Here is a 20495-nt window from a genome sequence, read left to right as displayed (position 1 = left end):
GGGGGGCCTTTGGTAGTGCCCCTACTGCTGCGCTAGAGGTACTGCAGGGGTTGTCTCCGCTTTCATTTCTTTGGAACTTTGAGGCCAAGGGAGATTGTAGCGCAGAAGGAAATGGTAGGGAAAGTCCTCAACCTTCTTAGAAGGGGAGGTTTCATCTACTAGACTAAAAAGAGGAGGGCACAATAAGTTTCTTGTGGCTGCGGTGCCGTGGGGCATGGGTCCGTTCTGCTTTTAAAATCTAAACATGATAAGTAGTTGAAATATTTCTACTGCTCGGAAAGTTGTAAATATCCTTGAAGAAATATCTTTGATATTATATTATAAAGAATATTATACAAAATATTTCATATTTACCAGTATTCATCACTTTTTTTTATCAGTGATTCATTCATTAAAATCCCAAAATTCCATCAAACATAAATATTATTATTTTGATTTATAAAAATTTCCCCTTAGCAGCGCTGCCTCAAAGCCTAGTGACGCTCATACCTCTCCTTCATCGGCGCTCCCAGGACATCCTAGCCTCCCTGTAATAATACCCTTGACATCCAAATCTCCAAAGTATTCTCTCTTTTTCTCTTGAAGTGTAAATACGAGGTGCATTCAAGTTATAACACCTCCGAATTTTTTTCTCAGAACTTTTTCCAGATAAAAACATGCGGTTTGTTTTAAAATAAGCGGGCACTCTTTGTTAATGCGTGACAGAGATCGCAGCATTGTACGGCACACAGAACCCTAGCGGCAGCGTCGAGAGTAAGGACTGTTTTTTATACTAAAAATGGCAACGTTTTCATTACACGATCAGCGTGTAATCATTCGATTTCTCCATTTGCGTGGTGTGACTCCAATTGAAATTTATCGCCTGTTGAGTGAGACATGTGGTGATGGTGCCATGGATGTGTCAAATGTGCCGTTCCTGGGTGCGACAGTTTAAAGAAAGAAGAACGTCGTGTGAAAACAAACCAAGACAATCTCGGCCTCGCACCAGTCGGTCTGTTGACACGATCTACCGACTGGAAAAAGTTGTTGTGGAGGATCGCCGAAAGGGTGTGCAACAGATCGCTTCCGAAGTTGGCATTTCCGTGGGATCTGCGCACACAATCCTTCATGATGACCTGAAAATGCGAAAAGTGTCCTCCAGGTGGGTGCCACGAATGAAGACTTTTGAAGTGATTGCACATTGCTCCCTACTCGCCTGATCTTGCTCCTAGCGACTTTTGGCTCTTTCCAACAATGAAAGACACTCCGTGGCCGCACATTCACTAGCCAGGCCCCTATTACATCAGCGATTTTCCAGTGGTCAAAACAGACTCCTAAAGAAGCGTTCGCAGCGGCCATGGAAACATGGCGGCGACCTTTTGAAAAATGTGTGAGGCTACATGGAGATTAAGTCGAAAAGTGACAAAAGTTTCAAATTTTTGGTGTGATTGGTTAGTGAGAAAAAAAATTCGGAGGCGTTATAACTTGAATGCACCTCGTACTTAGTATTTACGCAACAATCATATAGTACCCATAATAAAGGTGCACTGTTTGATCAACTACTTTATTAGAATTCTTGCAAATCATTGGTGGTTGTCAGCCAGAGGCGGCCACACTCATATGAGCTACAGAACTCCAGTAGTTCAAATCCTGCAACCAAACCCCAGCTTCTCATTGGCCACATTTGATTCTATTTGAAATAGCTGCAGCATAAAGCTCCATTACTCCCCTTCTTGCATTTCTTGCTCGTGGTATTTTGGGGGAAAAAAATTTGGTTCACCTCTTGCTTCAACTTACAACACTCCATTTTAACGTGAGCTTCTCCATGTGCTTTAGATTATTCTCCTTTTTCTGTATCATCACCTCTCCAGGTTAGTGCTTCGAAATAGAGTAGGTAATTAAAAACAAATCATAATTTGTAGAACCAATTTTTATATTTTTAAAAAAATAAAATGAAATTACACCATAAAAAAAAAGAGTTCCAGTTGTACAAAAAAAAAAACGAAACAAAAATCGAGGAAGAATTTATGGAATAATATTTACAAATATTAGAATAATTTATTTCTCTTAAATATCAGACCAGCTGTTGATTTGGAATTTTATTCATTTTGTAGTTTTTTTTTAAATTCTTTCTTGCAGAACCAAATAAAAAAAATTTCGTTTAATAATTTACAATTTCCACTATCTAATTTATCTATAATCCTAGTTGTAGTATAAAAAGAAAAATGTACGGCCAATAACGACGTTGGTAACGAAAAAAAAAATCTAAGCAAACAAAATTAAGTTTCAAGTCTTATTATAAAGGGACTAGCACTGAGTCCAGTGACAAAACTTGGCCTCCCTTTAATTCCAATAAATAAAAAATTGATTAAAAAATGTGTAATTAATATACCAGTAGTAATTTTAATTACACATTTTATCAACTTAAATATTTACGAAAAAAGGGGCTTTAATAAATAAGTTTGTTAACAAAGTGAATAATCAGCCTGCAATTTTAATACTTTAAAAGTTTTTTTTTAAAGAAAATAAATACAAATCAGGAGCAGTTTTGCAGGCGAGATACAGAGCTAAAGGAATTTTGGTCTTTCAATAATTTACAGCTTAAAAAAAAGAAAATATTATAACTAGAAAAGTAAAACGTATGTTCTCTGCGCGCTCGCCTAACCAAATTTATAAAATGCCCACTTTACAAGAAAGAAAGCACAGCAAAATATACAGAAACCATCCAGTGGTTGTTTCCAAAATAAATATGAACAAATTTTTTACAAAAAATTTGGTGCACAATCTACTTGCTATCTATCCATTCTTGCAAGACTGTTTATTAAATTTATTTATTTTATTTAAATTGCATAAATCATTATTTTGGCTATTATTAATGGCGCTTTGTTTATAATAATTGTTTATTTATTAAAAGATTTAAACTTTGCTAATTTTAGCAATACTATGAACATAATAATATAATTTTACTAAATTGAAAAAAAAACTATTTATAACTTTATTTTGAAAGACAAATTCTATATATTTTGGTATTTAATTCATAATTTTGGATAGGAAAGTAGAAGGGGAAGGCGAAAGCGCTGACGTTTTCTTCTGATGAGAGATATACAATTTTTTTCGTTATAAATTATTAAATTTATTTTAAGGAAGCGAACGAGATCAAGACGAAGCAGTAAGCTTTTCTAGTCGACTGCACAATCTAGTCTCTTCTTCCTGTTTCAGGGGCTTTAAAAGAGCACAACTTCCTTCCCATCGTGCTTTGCCACACGCGTGAGACTGTAATCAAAAAAGAAGAAATACAAAATTATACTTTCAAAAATTCAATTTTATATCCTTTTTTTTTTTTTGTTAAATTTGTGCGGGGGTTCATTTGTGTATTTTTGTTAAATTTTTACTTTGAATAGCCTTACAATTTTCTAAGTTACTTTGCCTTAAGTTAACCTTAAGAAGTTGACCATTATTCAAAGGAATGATGGTTTTGGTTTATTTCGACCGTTGTTGATGGATGATTTTTGGTGAATATCGAGGTGCGGTCATCAATAAATACAACTTTTTTGCTTTATACCAACGTTTCGGTAATTTTTACTACCTTCTTCAGGGTCTGTACAAATGGAATATTACACTAATATAGATAAAATTGAAAAAATAAAAATAAATAATTAAAAATTATTTCTAAAACAAGAAATTAAAAAGATAGATAAATATAATTTGTAAAGACTTACATTATAAAAAAAAGTTTGTGAAGTTCAATGTAGAGCTACGAGTATATCATCATAACTGTTAAGGTATATCATCATAACTGTGATGATATACTCGTAGCTCTACATTGAACTTAACAAACTTTTTTTTATAATGTAAGTCTTTACAAATTATATTTATCTATCTTTTTAATTTCATGTTTTAGAAATAATTTTTAATTATTTATTTTTATTTTTTCAATTTTATCTATATTAGTGTAATATTCCTTTTGTACAGACCCTGAAGAAGGTAGTAAAAATTACCGAAAAGTTGGTATAAAGCAAAAAAGTTGTATTTATTGATGACCGCACCTCGATATTCACCAAAAATCATTCAAAGGAATGTTTACAGTTGAAATTTAATATGTACAGCTAATGGTATAAATTTGTAAATATAAGAGAAACATTACCTAGTATTTGAAACAAAGAATCCTAAAGTTTTACTAAAATAGTGTATGCGAACTACAGGAAACTATTTCTTTCAAGTATTTTAAGAACTTTTTCCCAGAACAGTAATGCTTACCAACCGTGATCAGTAAATAATAAAAAAGTGTAAACATTTACCTAATTTTTTTAAAAATATTTAAAAGAAAACTAACTGAACATTCCTACACCAGGAAACACCAGCAGTACTTTGCTTCAAATACATCATTCAAAATTGTTTTGAAAACTCATTTTAGGCATACAGAAAAAACGGTGGCATCAGACTAAATTTACCCTTCTACCTATTAAAAGTAGAGTTAACTCTACAATGTGGCCAGGAATTTCTTTCATCTTTTGGCTTGAATGAAAGAAACCGAAGAACCAACAGATTCAGCACACATAAAATCAGATATGTGGGGAAGATATTAGAAAGTGTGTAAATCCCTAAATTGAATATTTAATGAAGAAAATATTTATTTATTTTTTTTGTAGAGGACTTGGTGCTAGCGATATGCTAGGCCCTAATCTTCAGACAATGAGGCGCCACGGTAGCCGAGCGGTTAGAGGCGAGACCTACGAAGCTAATATGTATTGTGGTACTGGGTTCGATTCCCCGGTCTTAGGCCTTGGATTTTATTTAATGGTTAATAAAGAGAAATTTACAGTAAAGCATGTTTGCTAGTCGCCTCCGTCCTCGACAACTATTTGGGTAAAGCCCACCAGAAAAAATAATCTTCAGACAATGGTGACCTGGGAACATCACAGGCAAACAGTTGCTTAACTCCAAGCAGACCTGTTTTTTTTTTTTTAATTTTATTTTAAGGCGCATCAACTTCTGAGAACATCTGCGGTCAACTGACGCCTGTAGCCTTATTCAATGCACTGGCTGCCCCCACAGGACAGTGAATTGTAAGAAGCTTCCATGAAAATAGAAACTGTGTGCAGACAGCAGGATACAACCCGGGAATTTCTGCGTAGGAATCCTGTACTGAAACCACTAAGCTACTAATCCCTTTCCTAGTCACACTAACACACTCTTATAGACCTTCAGATTGACTAGCATCAAAAGGAAGGTCTTGGGATAGCCTAGGACTTGGTCCTACTCTATAAAACATTAGAGAAGAGAACATTTACTAATCGTAATAAGGTATACTCTGCTTGCTTACCAGCTCCTACGATTCTACTTACAAGTAATAGAAACAATAACAATAAATGCAGCTTAAATATTACAATTTAAAGCTCACCATGGTTAGGTCTCGTTTCCATACGGCGGAACAATGACCCTCACAAAGTGGGCATGGTCTTTCCAGGGAGTAACCACCACATTCGGAACAATCTAACGATACATGTTCATCGTGCCAGGATACTCCACACCTACGTGATAAAAATTATACATTAATATACACGAATTAATTAAAGGTGCAGCAGGCGAAGAATTTCTTTTAAGATAAAACAAAAGAATACTTACGTAAAACAAGAATTTAATTGCAACCTCAGCTCTTCTATAGACAGTACCGGTTCTGACGTAAAATAACCGGGTACATCGTCCAAGGAACTAACAGATGAAAAACTTTGACTCCTGTTGGTCAAACCTCCACTAGCTGGATGTACACTAGCCACGGACATTCTTCCTGCAAAGAACAGAACAGAAAACTTGGTTCAGTTAAAATGCTTTAAAATTATAGCACTATTTTTTGTTTGTATTATAGAATATTTTTAAAAAAAAGATACCAGGTGCAGTAAATGTTTTAATCATTTTTGTTGATTTAGATTGACTTTGTTTGGAAGAAATTTTGTTTTGATAAGTTTCGGCTGGTCTATTTATAGTCTTATTTAACTAATTTAATCAGAACTTTATAAAAAAAACCAATCCACTCTTTTAAATCAAGTTAACAAACGAATAAATACAAAAATTTAGACGTCGAAATACTACTTTATAATTCAATCAGACACTATAATACTTCTCTCAATCTGGTTAAAAATGACTATAATATAATTCACTGGTACAGACGGGATGTGTAGAGATGAGCTAAGTTGCAAGCAAGAAAGACACAAGCGAAAAAGGGGACAGTTGCTTGCAAGCAGCTAGGGCTATTGATCCGAGTTTGCTCCAGACAAGCCAATGGAAAATACCCAGAACCCCACTCTTAGTCTTCTAACTGCTCACCAAAAACCGGCTTCAGGCAGTTCTTTACCACTGACATTTTTTTTCTATTTATTATCGTATTGCATTATTAGTAAAGATTTTATTAATTTTAATTTTTGTCCTTAAGAAAAAAACAAAAGTCTTAAATTAAATTGATAGACAAACACAATTTGAAAATATAAATATTATTGGTGTCAGTGAACCCCACCCTTGGCTGGCTGGCGCCCAAAACGCCGGCGCCGTTTTAATTTCTACAGGGTGGGGCGATCAATGGTTTCGGTTACTTCTCAACACCTGTATACAAATTTTTAAACTTGTTTCTAACTTTAAAATTCTCAAAATTTGTAAACAGTCAAAAATTTCGAAATTAGTTGAAATAAATTTAGAGAATTATAACAGTATATAACTGAATTTAGGGTTTACTAGAAATGATTGCAAATTTAACGTTCATAGAAAAAAGGTCACATCAAATACAGTTGTTATTTAAAAAGTTATTGCAGGTAATGTTCGTTTTATTGAAATGAACAAAATTATTTGTAGAATCTTTATTATTAATCAGGAAAACTAGACTCCTTTTATTTAAAATCTATTAAATAAATTAATAAAACATAAGAAATTCAAATTGCCAAATACAGGAAATGTCACAATACATTCATGGACAGTATTTTTAAAGAAGAATAATTTTTAAATTGTTAAATGTATTTGTTGCATGTTTACAAACAAGCATTGCCCTACTTTCAGAAGTGAAAGTTAACTTATTTTTCTAAAAATTTCACTTTTATCCCTACCCTATTTCAATTTTTTTTTAAGTTTCAAGATTAAAAATCTCGTATCAGAAAATATTTAAAACAATTTTGCTTAACTTTAATAAATAGAAAACCGCAACATATTGAACAAGACAAAAATGGTTTCTTGATTTTCATGCTTTAAATCTTATCTGGAATTTCTCTTTAATTTTGGTTTAAAACAATGTTTTAGGATTATCTCTTCTCACAGAGTACATTAAGATAAAAGAATATCAAAAGATAACTTTTTTTTAAAAACAAGAAATATTTGTGGAAAAATGTCAGGTATTTAGGGCAACGCCAGGTTGTTTGCCTTCTAAACAGATGTCGCAAGTTGGACCGACCTCATTTTATTATTATTTTCTTTGTTTAATACTAATTATTTTATTCTTTGTATATCATAATTGTTTAAACTTTAATAATTACAGAAAAGAATTAATAAAAATGTAAAATACAAACCTGATTTTTCAAAAATGATGTAAAAATAATAAAATTCCAAAAATAAGGTACTAAAACTTATCACAACACTTGCACTTTAAGCGGGGGTCTGCTTAACCTCAAGAGAACTTTTTTTTTTAAAGACTTAAGCCAGTACTTGTTAGCATAAAAACTGCAAGGGACTTTTTTTCTCTTCAGTAAATAAAGTTGCACTAATTTAAAAAAAAAAGTATCTCCAAAGAAAATTTGGCCGACAAAGGGAACAACTATGTTGTAAAACTGCTATTCACCAATCTTCGACCCTCTTCAAGATAACACTTGTGACAACTAAAACATACTAAAGCCATAACAAGAGAGGGACATAGTATATATAGGTTTGAGAAAAGTGGGGGTACAGAATTTAGTAGTGGGGGTAAAAAGAGACGCGTAACTGGGGATTACCAAACAAAATGTAAAATGTCAGTTATACTTATCTTTCAGTATTATTTTAGAAGTCACCGAGGGTGCCTCGTTATATTTATTTTTTATTGGTATTCAAGTAAACAATTTTAAATAAACCGTAAAAATCTAAGCTGAATTCACCTTTTCCTCAAAAGCATAAAACCACATTAAACTGCACTAGTTTTAAAGAATGGTAATTAAAGAATCAAAAGCTATTAATTCACCCAACAGAGAAGCAAGAAGTTGACTTAGTGATTACTCAGCTTAATAAAGGAATTAGTTCAACTATACTGCATCTATTTTTAAAACATCCTCTTTAATAAACATCTAATTGCTGCTAAAATTAGCTTCTATTTCATTATTAAAAGACATGAGATAAACTATTACTGCGAATTAACACTCTAATTGCACTATTTAAAGAAATCTAGTCTTATTAAATGTTCTAATGATATACTATCAAATTAAATTTTTGGAGAAACATGTTTTAGCTTCTGAAGAAGTATTTTAAATGGGGTTTGAGTCTGTGAGTTTCTAAATTCCAAAACAAACATCGTTAAAAGCGAATTGCATTACATATCGTTTTGGGCACCATCACAACCGTATCTCTTAAACAATAACAGTTATAATTAAAAGTCGCAGAGCCTTTATTAATTTATTTTAATTGTTAATGAATCTATTCCAATTATAGCAAAATAATTAAAGAATACTAACTGATAAAAACAAATCTGATGTGAATCACTCACCCAACTTTATTTTAAACTCCCATTGTTATCTTTGAAATTTCTAGAAACTCTTCATAAATCCAATTTTCTTGAAAAGAATTTTAAAGAAAAGCGTTGGGTAATTGTTTTGAACCCTTCTCTAACCTAAATTCTCTCAACGCAATTACAACAGTTAAACTTACTGCCTTTTGTATTTATCCATTACAGCACGCATATTTATTGTATTCCTAATCGTATTCACACTTTTATCTTTAATTTAGAAGTAAAATTATCAGATTGGTGAAAGATTTCGACATCAACGAAGTTCACCACTAGCTCTACACGTGATAACTGAGTGAGGGAGGTTACATGCATGTGTGTTATTAAAAATGTTAATGAATCGCAAAACTTTTTGAAAAATAATGAAATAAAATTAATGAAACCTAGTACTATTTTTATTTTATTTTAAGTAAAAAAAACAAACGGATCAATAATCCAATTTTACAATTTACAAAAACAACAATTAATAATAATATTAATCATACAAAATAGTTTAAAGAAATTGTTGACATCTGGCTTTATTTACAAATTTTTGTATATCAGTGCCAAAGTAATCTAAGTCAAAATGTTTTTTTCCTTCCACATGATTTTCTGTCCGCATCATACGAAAGATAAAGGGAGTAAAAAACGTAATTATGGTACATCGAACGGAGAAAAATTTCGTATAGTATGTGATGAGATATTAAAAGAAATTGAAGTGTTTAAGAATTGTAAAGTTCGTGTTGTTTTACGCATTTTTATAAAAGAGGAGCCCGAATTTAAGAAGAAAACCTAGAATTATACTTATCCCATTTGTTTTGGGAAATAATTATTGTTAAATAAGATGAATATATTAGGCTTTGTGACCGTAAATTATTAAGCTAAGGATTCAAGATTGGCGAGGAATCGGTCAAATAAAAAACAACTCGTCTTTTTGCCAACGTTTCGACAAATATAATGTAGTAACTATAAATAGGTACAGAAACTGTAACTCAACCAACCCGCATATCCAGGCCCTGAAGAAGACAATATATTTGTCGAAACGTTGGCCAAAAGACGAGTTGTTTTTTATTTGACCGATTCCTCGCCAATCTTGAATCCTTAGTTAAATAAGATATTGATATGTGATTCTTATATTGTAATTTAACAAATGAGTAAATAAGTAAAATCTTAAAAAGGAAACTTTAAAACAGTAAAAAACATGCTACCTGTATATTCTTGTTTTTTTTTTTGTGAGGTTGGCTCTCCTGTGCATGTATATTTGGTAAGGAATGACTTTTAAAGATTGTATCCGAATTATAGTTAATTTTGTCGTTCATAACCTTCTGGTGATAGGCTTTCTTTATTGTAAATATTTTTTTTTTGGCATTGGCTGTCGCCATACAGCCAGCATCGTCTAGGTGCTTATCACTAGAATATCACTCACTCTCCATTCTTACTCGTACTTATAAATACATTCGCTTCGCACATTCATCCCTCTACTATATACAACTATTTACATACAACTAATGGATGGATCAGTACTCTATATTCCTGCCATCCTTATAGCTTAACCGAAATTAAAATCACGTAATCCTTCTCTAATCATTTTCTTCCATTCATTCTATAACTTTTAAATACATTCATATTTCATTGCTAGCTCTGCTATAGACTTAAGCACATATATGTTGGTGGAGAATATTATGTCTTCGTAGCGAAATGGTGCATCTAAATTTCTATTCTTTCCGAAATGTTCATATGTCTTCCTTTCCTTCTTAGAGGGTCACAGTGCAATTGAATTGTTTTTATCATCTGTTGGGTGACTTTGTTTGATAAGGTGATAAGTTGAGTCCGTTTTGTTGGATTTTGTACGAGTGTACATGTTCTCAATCTATTTTTTATTCTTTTTTGTGAGAGAGGGTAAATAATTTAATAAAATCGTTTAATTAGCTGTGGGAAATATCGACTCTTGAGGCCACTAAAGAACATACACCAAATTTTGCGAAATACAGCCTTAAGATAAGAATTCTTAGTTTTTTAATTATTATAAATTTGAGAACATCCTTGCATTCAGTCAGCATTAAGAGTAGATCCTCTTTAAGCAGATACACATTGCTTATTTCTAATAATATTGCAATAAAACTATTCAATAAATGTTAAATAGCGAATTACAAAAATTAGATAGATTTTAGTAATCGTTACAAACTCCAATAATCATTATATTAAGTGTTCAGTTATCGACTGTAATATCTTATTTATCTGCCACTTTTGGAGCAACCTTTCGACTTCTAGAAGCGAGATGTTAGAGTTGCTTGAAGAGTGTGTGTCCTTCGAGGGCACCTACAGAAGGTCTAATAAGTGGCCAAGTTTCATTGCTCTCCGTCCAGAGGTAGTGAGTCAGGGAAAATCTTTAACTAACGTTCCTCCTAATTTTGAAGCTCCTAATGAAGGAGAGAAAGAATTAATCCCAAATTTTCCACTTAAATCACTTTCTAGATTATAAGAAAGTCTGATCGATCAATTAAATTTATAAATGACAGTAAATTAATTAAAAGTCTTATCTTAATATTGTAATGTGAACACGTGTGCTCAAAGTTAGAAATTTATTTTCAAGAAATTATTTCATTTTCTGAATTAAAATGTAAGAAAATTTATGCACTTTCAAAGATTGGGCAGAATAATGGAACGGTTCTTAATAGAGAAGTGATTAGCTATGAGGTTAGCGTACACGGATTTTCACGCGGTGATCCCCGGGTTCGAATCCAGCTGCTGTGACTTTTAAATTTTCTCTACCTAGGACGCTTCTTACAGCTCACTGTCCGGTGATGGACAGTGTTGTCTGTAACGAGGGAACACTGATCAAAGGACCATCAGTACACCAGAAAAAAAACTCCAGGCACCAATAACCTCAAATGTTGACGCGCCTTAAATAATTTTTTAAAAAAAATTAAAAGGTAGTGAAACAGTTCTCAGTAATGGTGAGCAAATTCCTTGATCCTCCTTAGGTAGTCCATTGTTCTGGAGAATAATTAAGGACAAGAATTTTTTTCTAATTAAGGGATCAGAAGATTTAAAGATGGTAGATTATTACGATGCCCAATAATAATCTAAGTTAGCTACCATACTATACTTTAGTACTGCAATGCTTCTAACCGAATTAATTGCAGTCTATGTTTTACTCTTCTTATACAGATCAAGACCGACCTTCAGCAACAAATTAATGTAAGTTTTGTATGTAAATAAAGCCTTATATAATAATCAACAATTTATTCGCTAGCAAAAATGATTTTATTGTACATAAATATTATAGTATTATAATAATAATAATAAAATTACAGTTATTTATTTTGAAATATGTTCTTTTAATTATTTCATCCCTATCCAATGATGTAACACAGACCTCAACAATTCTCTTTTGGAGAAAGATATGTTTAATGAGAATAATTAATGACTTAACAATTAATTATTTTAATACTGTAAAGAACTATAACCTCTTAAATATTACATTTCAATATATAACAGAAATTAAGATAATTTATTTTAAACAAAACTCTCACTAAAATATACTAAATACTCTTTATAAGCAAATAATGAAAGTCCGAAAAAAAATTTGTAGCACATAAGGAAGGTTTAAACAAACTTAAAATAGCGACAACGGGATATCCAGAATTAAAATGTGGCACACCTGTAGGGATCTCAGTATATATTCCCCCAATGCCAATCTTAATTGTGGGCAGCAACGTCATTTCAAGGATAAAGTACATAACAAAATAAAAACCAGAGAGTATGATAATTATTAACTATTATATAATAATTTTTTGCCCACTATTATTGTAACAGGATATTCCATATTTCTATATTTATAATTATTCCCAAATAAACCCGACGGGAATAAGACGTAATAAATTTTCAGTTTCTGTCTTTCAATAATATATAATATTTTTATTTTTTTGGATAAAGATTCGATTAACTAACTTAAATTGCAAGAAAATTATGTCCTAGAATCAGGATTCTTTTATTGAGAAATCTTTAAGGAAAATTCTGACATTAAAGGAAGTCTATCAGGAGTTTCCTTATTGTAAAGGCAAAAATGGAGAAAACTGTCATGAACACAGATGATTTACACTTATAACTATTTTAAAAGGTTCTATCTCAAAAATTACGAAAATTTAAGTATATTAATTCAATTTTTACCAAAATAATACATTTTAATTTTGTTAGCGTTAATTAAACTGAAATGTAACCTTTACAAGGACGCCTGATTAACCTCTCCCAGAGAATGATCCAGTAAAGAAAAGTTTCGCTAATGTAAAGTTATATAAATCCACATGGATTTTGTAATGTATAGTACTCGTATAAGAGGTTTACAGGAAAAACTAACAAAAGAAAAATGAGAACAATTCAGAAAAAAATGGTACTTTTAAGGAAATCTACCCAATTCACAAAAGTAAAGTAGTACGTATCGTAAAGTATTGCCTATTTTTTAAGGCGGCCTTTAACTTCCAACTACCAAATCAGGTGTCTTGGACAGAGGCGACTAACAAACATACTCCACTACAAAGTACTCAAATTAAACATTAAATAAAATCCAAGGTCTACGCCGGGAATCGAAACCACTAACTAACAATACATATTAGCTTTGCAGGTCTCGCCTTTAACCGCTCGGCTATCGTAGTGCCTTACCCATTCCAAAAAGTATTCTTAATTTAATTTCTAAGGAACACTTTGGAAATAAAAAAAAGGTGTAAATCTACAATCTCATTATTAGTACACTAAGAACAAAGAATCGAAGGAGTTGTTTTCGAGTAAACTCTCAAAGAAAGACAATAAAATGACACTTTTGATTTTCTGAAAGCGATTCCTCAGCTAAATAAAAAGAATCTACTTGTACAAGCGGTAAAACCTTACGATACTGAAATGATCTTTGGGAAAATGAGAATGATCTAGCCATATAATTAATCTCACAGGGTATATAAGTTTACCAAGTAAGATTATGTAAGCAAACCAGCCATATTCTTTGAAGGATCCCAGTATTTCTATTAGAATATTAACTAACAACATATTCACTAACGTTCAAATAAATAAGCTTTCATCCAATAGTAAGCTACTCAGACAATGAGAAGTTTCTATTTTTGGGCACTCACTACTACCAACTGTTCTTACTTTATTTCCCCGGATGTTCAACAAGGAATGACACAAACTTAGTCGATCAAGTAAACCATGTGTACGCCTCTAGAAAGACGTGGTTTTGTCTTTGTTTCATCATCATTCTAAATCGTCCTTGTAACGCGAAATGTAAGAATTCTTTTCCTCAACAAATAATAGATATAAACCTTTATTTCGCCGAATCAATTAGTATACTTGATTTTTCCGTTTGTAGAGAAAAATTTGATCATTTATTTCCTTATAAAAGTCTTCCTTATAACAAATTTGGACTGATAAAATTGCTTAATTTTACAGATTTTTTTGCAAAATAAAAATGAACTAGTGAATATGAAATAAGTGATAAGTTGCTTTACATAAAATTTTATCTTATCTTTATTGAATTACTCGTCAAATCTTTTGGCCTAACTGCAAAAAAATCTTATAAAATTGTACCACAAAAATATACATCTAATTCTTCTTTACAGTCTCTTAAACTTCTACCAATTATTGGAATTTAAAAAAAAATACATTTATGAGATCTCTTAAAGATTGTAGCTTTTCCTGACAGTATTTTTTGGTACAGGAAATACAGTTCTTTAAGTAAGATGTTCCTACAGGACTGGAATCAGGGAATTCCGTGAGGTAAATCAATGCCACAGCTAATTCCTTTCCCTAGGCTTTAGCTGAGCCTTACGCGGTTTGATTCTAGGTTTGAGTCCTGTTTGCCGTCAGATTTCTTACACTTCAATCTCTTATATTCTTTTGCAAGATACTCAGGTTTCTTTTAGCTGATACTTTGAACGTTTCTATCCTTGGGTTTTCTCCTCTACTGCCTGTAGACCTCCCCGTTAACATTAACAAATCGAGCCCCCCCAGCGTCATCTATTAAATAAAAGAGTTTTGGCTCTTTCTTGGAGAGCGTTCCTATGTGCAGATGACCAGCGCAAATATTCCAGTTCTGATATCCAGTACAGCGATTTTCCTATCCAAAAGTTGGGCTGTCCTTCAAACTCAAAAGTTCCCTTTTTTTAAGGGCAAAAAAGAGCCTATAAACTATCAAAGATAAAGTGTTTGCACTTAGAATGCACTTGTAACAATAATCAGATTTCAATGTGATTTAATGATTGTAACAAGTGTTTTTTTTTAAAATATCTAATTAAAATTCTGAGCTTTTTTTCTCTAGAACTAATGAAAGAGCTGCTTATCACATTTCAATGATTAGGCGATAAGACAAACTTTCAGTAGCTTATCTGAAAGGAAATACGTTTACCATTAATATAGTAACGACACTTAATTACGTCTGAGGAATGTTAATTAGAAGAGGAAAGACTAGCGTGTCGGTATGCAGCCTTCAGACTAGAAACATTATCCAAGACAACAAAGCGATAAGTACGTCCAGGTTTAGTGTTGGTTACCTCGACATAAAAATCCTGTATTATATTAGGTTTATCTCGGAGCTTAAATTTATTTACTTTACCATAATGTTCATACATTTACAACGAACAGGAAATAAGACTTCTTGTATTAACATTATGTTCAACTTATAAAGTTCTACCTGCTATTCATTATACCAGAAACGGAAATTGTTATACATAATTACAATACTTAGATTATTAAAGTTCTTTTTGAATAACAAAACCCTAAATGATCTCAGCATCTAAACTGAACATTGTGCCCTATCTTTTACGAGGGTCGTTTGAAAAGTCCGTGCAAAAATAAAAACTACTTAATTTTTTGGGGTAAACCTTTTTTATTTTTCAACATAGTCTCCTTTTAGGCTTATACACTTCGTCCAACGCTACTCTATCCCTTCCGAATAATAGGATTTGTCCAAGTCTGAAAAATAGCCATTCGTTTCAGCAATCACCTCCTCGTTTGAATAAATTCTTTTTCCCGCCAGCCATTTCTTCATATTGGGGAAAAAATAGTAGTCCGAGGGAGCCAAGTCTGGAGAATAGGGGGGATGTGAAACGAGTTGGAACCCTATTTCCATTATTTTTGCGACCACAACTGCTGAGGTGTGAGCTGGTGCGTTGTCGTGATGGAAAAGGACTTTTTTGTGGGCCAATCGTGGGCGTTTTTCTTGCAGCTCGGTTTTCAAACGGTCCAATAACGATGAATAATATGCACCTGTAATAGTTTTACCCTTTTCCAGATAGTCTATGAGGATTATTCCTTGCGAATCCCAAAAGACAGTCGCCATAATCTTTCCGGCCGAAGGAACGGTCTTCGCCTTTTTTGGCGCAGATTCCCCCTTGGTAACCCATTGTTTAGATTGTTCTTTGGTCTCAGAAGTGTAGTGATGTATCCATGTTTCATCCACAGTGACGAAACGACGCTTAAAGTCCTGCGGATTCTTCTGGAACAGCTGCAAACCGTCCTTGCAACACTTCACACGATTTCGTTTTTGGTCAAGCGTGAGCAATCGCGGCACCCATCTTGCGGATAGCTTTGTCATGTCCAAATGTTGATGCAAAATATTATGTACCCGTTCATTCGAGATGCCCACAGCACTAGCAATCTCCGCACCTTCACTCTTCTGTCATCCATCACCATATTATGGATTTTATCAATGATTACTGGAGTAGTAACCTCAACAGGGCGTCCAGAACGTTCAGCGTCACTTGTGCCCATATGGCCACTCCGAAAATTTTGAAACCACTTATAACTTGTTCTAATCGAAGGTGCAGAGTCACCATAATGTTTATCAAGCTTCTCTTTAGTCTCCTCAGGCGTTTTGCCTTTCATAAAGTAGTGTTTAATCAACACACGAAATTCTTTTTCGTCCATTTTTTGAAAATCACTCGACTTCCTCGATTCAAACGAATGCCAAACACAAAGAAATAGACCGATCTGGCTAAAACTTGGTGTGTGTTCTTCCAAGAGATGCTACTAACTAAACATAACCTCGATACGCGCCAGTGGTGCTATCTCTCTGACTTTGCACGGACTTTTCAAACGACTCTCGTATATACAGGATGTTCATTTTTATTTTTTTACCAATTCCATGATCCGTCACCATATCCTCAGATACAGAGAGCAGTTGATAACCTCCTGGCTAATCTGGCTTGCGAGCCAGAGGAGGCACCTTTGAAGGCACAGTTGAAGGCACTTTACAAGTTGAGTAAAGTGCATTATTTGATAAATTAAGGAATAAGTTTGATCCTTTACATGAAAGATATTGAACATTTAAATATGTGGCAGGTGGTTTCCAATTTTTTTGGTAATTAAACGCAACTCTCCCAAAATTTTAGCTATTTTGTGTACGCTTGAGAACATCTAAAGCTTGAGAACATTTGATTTTACTTAGAAAAATCACTCGGAAAACGACTTTTTTCCCGATATTAAGAAAAATACTAGCTTTACTGCCTTGGAAACATTTTTAGTAGAAAGGGGATGAAAAAATACATAAAAATGACCTATCGCGTGCTCTTCTTCCTCTTTGATGACAAGTTAAAAAATTGAAATATGATTAATAAATACCAGATTTTGAAATGGCCTAGCACCTTTAATTTTTAAAGATATCGAATAGCGGTTTCCGGTTTCTTTCATAACTTTTTATACTCTTTAAAACTGTGTATATGAAAATGGGGGTCAACTGCGTATGCGAGCAGGAATCTAAAATCAAGTCACATATTCTGAAACTAGAGTTGACGGGTAACAAATTTTTCCTCTACCATTTTTTAGCTCAGATCAACCGTTTAAGCATGAAATGCATTTGAGCCGTCTTAAAATGAACACCCTGTATAACATTAAACAGGAATAAATAAGTAAAAGTCAGAAATAAAACAAAATTGAACTCTTTATTAATTTTTTTGCTTAGTTTATTCAGAGAAAGGATCTTTATCATGCTTTTTTTGGTGGCCATACTCTTCACAAAAATCGATTTAAAGAAGGGTCTCTTAAAACTAGAAGCTTTTCTCAAAATACGGTTTCACATTGAAGAAGTCAACAGGCGATAAGTAAAAGAGTTTGAACCTTGAGATGCACAGTAAAAGAAGTTTTTTGTCTCTTAAATTAAACATCCCAACTATAATTTCATTTTAAGTAAATTTAAAAAAAATTAATTTAATCAATAAAACAGAGCCACTCTAGTGATGTGCAAACAATTGTTAATTTAGTATCGCTGAATCACAAAATTAAAAAAAAACAAAAACCGAGATATCCAATTCAAATATAATAGAAATTAAAATTTTTCTTTCAATCAAAGTCTCTGTAATTAACAATCGACAATCGATTCTTATATAACCTCTCTACAGGTTACACAATAAAATATGACAAATGCCTAAATATTTTTATTAAATTCAGTGTTAAATTGGATTAACTTTTTCATGTTAATTGTTTAGTTTTACATAATTACATGGTAATTAAGGTTAAGCTTATAATCATAATAATAATTTAAAAAAAAAAAAATGTCTTTTAAAACAAACAATAGCATAACATCATCATAACCTGATATTACGGTCCTTCTAAAATAGCATTTATCTGGCAGAAAACTCAACCAGCTGAACAACCCTAGCTAGCGAATTTTATCTTCTTTAGAAGGTTTTTTTAAAGGAGAAGTTAGTAAAATTCAAGGGGATAATTCTAGAAGAAATTATAAAGGATAACTATCGTGAAAAGCAGACTGAAATGTCCACTACGAGTTGAGCAAGCACCTCACGGTAGTAATGTTGATTAATTATATTTCGGTATTATCATCCGTTTTGAACGTGGAAGGAAGCCCCGGGCGGTCATCATCCCCGACGTCTTCACGACCATCATGGTAAACGCTTGAACCACTCAAAAACTTGCGCACGTGATAAACATTCATCGCCATAAACTTCTTTTAATAAAAGATAAGTTTCAGTAGCGGTTTTACCAAGTTTCATGTGAAATTTCACGACAATTCGTTGCTCTACTACATGTGTAGTATCATGTTTTCGGCAAAACGAAACTAACACCTCTTACACAAACGACGGTTCCGATCAGACAGATTTCTCTACAAACGCATGTGAGACGCTGCACTCGAAAGACAAGGCTTTACGCTGCACAGCTGTCGATCGTTAGGATTTGGTGCATGCATAGTTCTTCTGTAGTAGCATCAGTCTCCTTATTTAATAGCCACACCTCGTTTTTTAAACATTATGTCAGAAGTATTTAAGATATATTATAAGATAGATTTGTAGAGAGAATGCTGTTAACTCAAAACTCATTTCTCCTAGATATGGATGTCAAAGTTATGACAATTACCAATGCCTGAGTTGGAAACTGCATAATTCTCATAGGAGGCATTGGACTAGCTCCTTCTTCCGAGATCTTGGCATACCTAAGAGCAACCCCGCCTAACAACGCGAACACTCATTTTTTCCTTGACACCTGTTACTAACTGAATGTGGGAAGAGTGAATGGAACTACGTCTGGTAGCTGCCAGGAGCGCCTAGTTATCTGGATCTACCCATTTCCAGTAACAGGGTAACCAAATGGTGGCAGAATGATGTAGGTTTTGTCAGGGAAGGCTCACGAGAAGTTTCCATGAATGCAAGGCATAAGCAGAGTGATTTATACAGTGTATTTGTATTTAATTAATTTTTGAATAAAATTAATAATGTATTCAGTACAAGGACACAGAATTCAGTTCACAATGTTACAACTTGCACTACATTCTTCTAGTTATTAAAAACTTGTAATTTAACCTGAACATCGAGGGGAACAGATTGAGCTCTACCCACGAGAAAAGCTAAAGGCTAAATAAGATGAGTGCAGGCAAAAGAAAACAAAGCCTAGACGAAGCACAGCTCTCGATTCACGCGGAATCAAGTAAGAACCAACCATAAAAATTAGATCCATTTGAAAGAAGTAAGCTTTCAAAAAGCAATAACTTAATGAACCCAAAGTTATTAGAGATACCTTACTTCAATAAACTAGTTCAACAATTAAACTTTTTACTAATCATACAGGAAATAAAAAGTGAATTGATTAAATAAAAGCGATTTGCATATCAGCTTCTTGTCAATCTTCTAAACAAATCAAAAAATGGCTCCTCTCTAAAGGAAGTAATTTCGTCCATGATTCTTAAATCTAATGATACGAGAGATGTGACAGCAAGAAACAATTAATTATCCAAGGAGAAACATCTCTTTTATACCAAAATTAGTAAATAAATGTATCAGATGAGTGACTAGGCAATAATGTCAGGCACTGTTTGAAGGGTAACCATTCGAGAAGGTTACAATTGCCACTGCCTACAAATTTCATTAAGTACTTCACAATGTTTTTGTTGATTATTTTTTTAATTTTACGGTTAAGTCGTCTTACTTTTAGTAGATGATGTACATTTAAAGAGGTTGGAGCTAAATTTAAATAAACTGAGATAACAGTTTTCATAAAATATTTAAATTCGATATAAATCTAAAAGTTCAAGAAAAAGGTTACGCTTTTCCGGAAGGAATTTGTTAATATATTTTAATTAATTTATAAAGAGAAAGTTAATTTGAATTACTCAGAATTTCTCTCAGCTGATAGGCTTTTGAATATGATTCAGACAAGAGGGTTTTAAGGAATCGTTCGCTTGGAAATAATTCTAAGAAATTATTATTATTCAAGATAAATTATATGATAGATTTGTAGAGAGAATGCTGTTAACTCAAAACCCATTGCTCCTAGATATGGATGTCAAAGTTGTGACAATTACCAATGCCTAAGC

The 20495-nt window shown here is 32.8% G+C and overlaps 1 protein-coding gene and 1 long non-coding RNA gene across 3 annotated transcripts in view; both read right to left on the bottom strand.

Moving 5' to 3' along the window:
* Positions 1–1891: 1891 nt before the first annotated feature.
* Pino (protein pinocchio) overlaps positions 1892–20495 on the bottom strand; it is a 243757-nt gene continuing 225153 nt past the window's right edge. The window contains exons 1-4 of one of the 2 annotated variants that reach the window (XM_074133049.1): positions 5868–6242; positions 5605–5767; positions 5381–5510; positions 1892–3252 (exon numbers count right to left, since the gene is read on the bottom strand). In XM_074133049.1, the coding sequence (XP_073989150.1) occupies positions 3136–3252; positions 5381–5510; positions 5605–5767; positions 5868–5892 (435 nt within the window). In that variant the 5' untranslated portion in view covers positions 5893–6242 and the 3' untranslated portion in view covers positions 1892–3135. Of the gene's footprint in view, positions 3253–5380; positions 5511–5604; positions 5768–5867; positions 6243–20495 lie in introns of those variants that run through there. The other variant, XM_074133048.1, reaches the window with a different exon arrangement.
* On the bottom strand, positions 7545–8844 carry LOC141456779 (uncharacterized). The gene is made up of 2 exons (XR_012459988.1): positions 8690–8844; positions 7545–7842 (listed from the first exon to the last, which is right to left on the bottom strand). It is a non-coding gene; the product is annotated as an uncharacterized lncRNA (long non-coding RNA).

Source organism: Rhodnius prolixus, unplaced genomic scaffold, assembly GCF_049639745.1.
Source record: "Rhodnius prolixus isolate KJV_2025 unplaced genomic scaffold, Rpr scaffold_10, whole genome shotgun sequence".
In the NCBI taxonomy this organism is placed as follows: domain Eukaryota; kingdom Metazoa; phylum Arthropoda; class Insecta; order Hemiptera; family Reduviidae; genus Rhodnius; species Rhodnius prolixus.
Note: the sequence above shows the minus strand (reverse complement) of the source record. Positions and strands in the feature narration are given on the sequence as shown.